The sequence below is a fragment of the Montipora foliosa genome, chromosome 12, assembly GCF_036669935.1.
Source record: "Montipora foliosa isolate CH-2021 chromosome 12, ASM3666993v2, whole genome shotgun sequence".
Classification (NCBI taxonomy): domain Eukaryota; kingdom Metazoa; phylum Cnidaria; class Anthozoa; order Scleractinia; family Acroporidae; genus Montipora; species Montipora foliosa.
The window spans coordinates 2,588,638-2,591,137 of record NC_090880.1 but is presented as its reverse complement, the minus strand read 5'-3'; the positions used below and the strand labels follow the sequence as shown (position 1 = coordinate 2,591,137).

General features: G+C 39.3%; 1 protein-coding gene across 1 annotated transcript in view; it reads right to left on the bottom strand.

Annotated features, from left to right (window-relative positions):
• Window positions 1–842: 842 nt before the first annotated feature.
• Window positions 843–2,500, bottom strand: part of LOC137980535 (kelch-like protein 3) — a 1,956-nt gene continuing 298 nt past the window's right edge. The window contains exon 1 of the mRNA XM_068827992.1: window positions 843–2,500. This exon is cut by the window's right edge and continues 298 nt beyond it. Within this exon, the coding sequence (XP_068684093.1) occupies window positions 843–2,500 (1,658 nt within the window).

Here is a 2,500-nt window from a genome sequence, read left to right as displayed (position 1 = left end):
GCAATAATTTTACTGGTCACTGGGTAACATTCTAGCGGCCAAAGTTCATTTGACCCCTTTTCAGGCCTTTTTGCCAAGTCATTGAAATGTCTTGTTACAAATTTTTACACACTTTACCTCTCCTTGGAAAAAGTTTCCTATTCATTTAACTTTTGTACATGAGACCTACTATCCTGTCCTCACTTCCTGCAACTTAAACTAGCTTGGGTAGCAAAAGTTTGCTGAGACTAAGAATTCTTTACTTGAATCAAACTTTAACTCTGGGAGTGTCTTTTCTATGGTATATACTAAAGCTCTTTGCTTTATTTTATTTTTCCTAGCTATATGTACAATGAACGAAATGATATATGAAATGAATCATACATTGAACTGTGGATATGAAATCAAGTATAAAAGCTATGATCCTTGCAGTTATCAATGCAATTTTAGTAATGGCATAGAGAAGCCTGAAAATTTCAGGACTTCAATATATGACTCACTTCATATATCATTTCGTTCATTGATTCATTCACCATGGGAACATTAGAACCCACAAATGATCAGCTCCCAACGTCAGTGGCTTCATAGCTCAGTTGGTTAGAGAATCACACCAGTATTGCGAGGTCACGGTTTCAAACCCCGTTGAAGTCCTGAATTTTTCAGGCTTCTCTACACAATTGCTAAAATTGCGTTCATAACTGGGAGGATCATAGCTTTACTTGATATAGGTACAATATCCACAAAAGGTGGACGAAGACACGAAACGGTTAAACAAACCCTTAATTAAAGGGAAAAATACCTCCAGGAGGCAATATTTGAAGAAATGACCACCATAAGGGAGTCACAAGGGAAATGTCAAAATGTCACACAGTATGCAGCTTTTCTAACAGGCTCTTGTCAATAGATGCAAGACATGCCTTATAATGAATCTCTTTCTTTCCATCCCCAGCATTTTCATTTTCAAAGTTAAAAGGTAAAGTGGATTTACTTTTCCATTTACATCTTTTTGTCTCAAACACTTCTACAGATAACTCACTTGAAGACGACATTGTGTCCTTGAATCCGCCAACCACATAAAGGGCTTCCTGAAAGCATACCATGTTAGCAGCATGACGACGCACCTTGAGGTTACTAATGACTTGCCATTCATCTGTTGACGGGTCATATACCTCACAAGAATTCAATACCTTACTTTCCTTTATGCCACCTGCTATGTAGATCTTGCCATTCATGGCTGCTCCAAAAGCATTATATCTTGCCTCATTCATAGCTGCAACCTCCTCCCATGTGGCCAAAACTGGATCAAACCTTTCCACTGTTTGAGATCCTGGAAACGAACACCGATGACGACCTCTCCCACTAACTAAAGGTACAAAATTGATATTTCCTCCTACTAAGTAAAGATGTCTTTTATCACTGACTAAACAAGTTCCATAGCGAACAGTTGGTGGATCAGCCACAGCCTCACAAACATTCTCATCAAGCTTATAGAGAATAATGGCATCTTTAAATGGTGAGATATTAACTAATGCATAGATGCAACCATCTAGAACTGATAAACAAGAGCAAACATCCCTTTGATGTCTTCCTTCAATTATACCCCAGGAACTACAGGAAGAAAGAAAGTATTCTATTGCTCGAGATTCTCCTGATCCAACACGCTTTCCCCCAAAAATGCAAACTTTGTCTCTGTATTGAACAACTGCATGATCTTGATGTTCAAGTAACATGTCTGGCAACTGATACCAAATGTCTTTCTGGGGTACATAGCATAAGGCTGTCCTGCCACCACAAACAAAAATCACATCTGTGTACCTCTCCAAGCACTTCCTTGGTGGCTTGGCAGCATTCTCACTGAAGGGATCTAAAGTGCACTTCATGGACCTCAACACAAAATTCAAACTCACATTACTTGTTGCTACCAGTTCTTCGTTGACTAATTCGTCGAAAAGAAAGTCGCGAGACATGGATTTCAGACGGACTTGACTAAACAATTCAGCAAAGTTGCTTTCTCGTTCACTCTTCTTGTGAATCACCCACTTAACTATTCCCTTAAAAATTTCTTCCTCGGAGGTGACAGTGACATCATCACTAGAAACCCATTTCATGACTTGTTCAATATCGAGCTTCAGGAAGTCGTCTGTTTTCATGACTGAACTGAAATTTGAGTTAATAAACTCGCAGGACTCCTCCATTAATTCCAAACACCGATATTTGTCGGCAAAGTAATAATTCAAAATGCAGTTTTCAGTTGTAATGTTTTCCTCCAGAAAATCACAAGCCAAAGTTTTCAAACCTGGTAAAAGAAGATAGTCTGCAACTGCCACTAAGTCGTGGGCGTTCTCCTTGGTGATTGCAACATCACCAGTGTAAACGTATTTAAGAACTTCTTCCATGACTGACCCCGTTGCTTCTTCAAGTTCTATCCTGATGAACTGTTCCTTTCCCTCTCTCATGTCGCTGACCAGAAGTGAAAGAAAAAACGGACTTGCTGCTGCCAACATGAGTTTGTGAGCTTTAA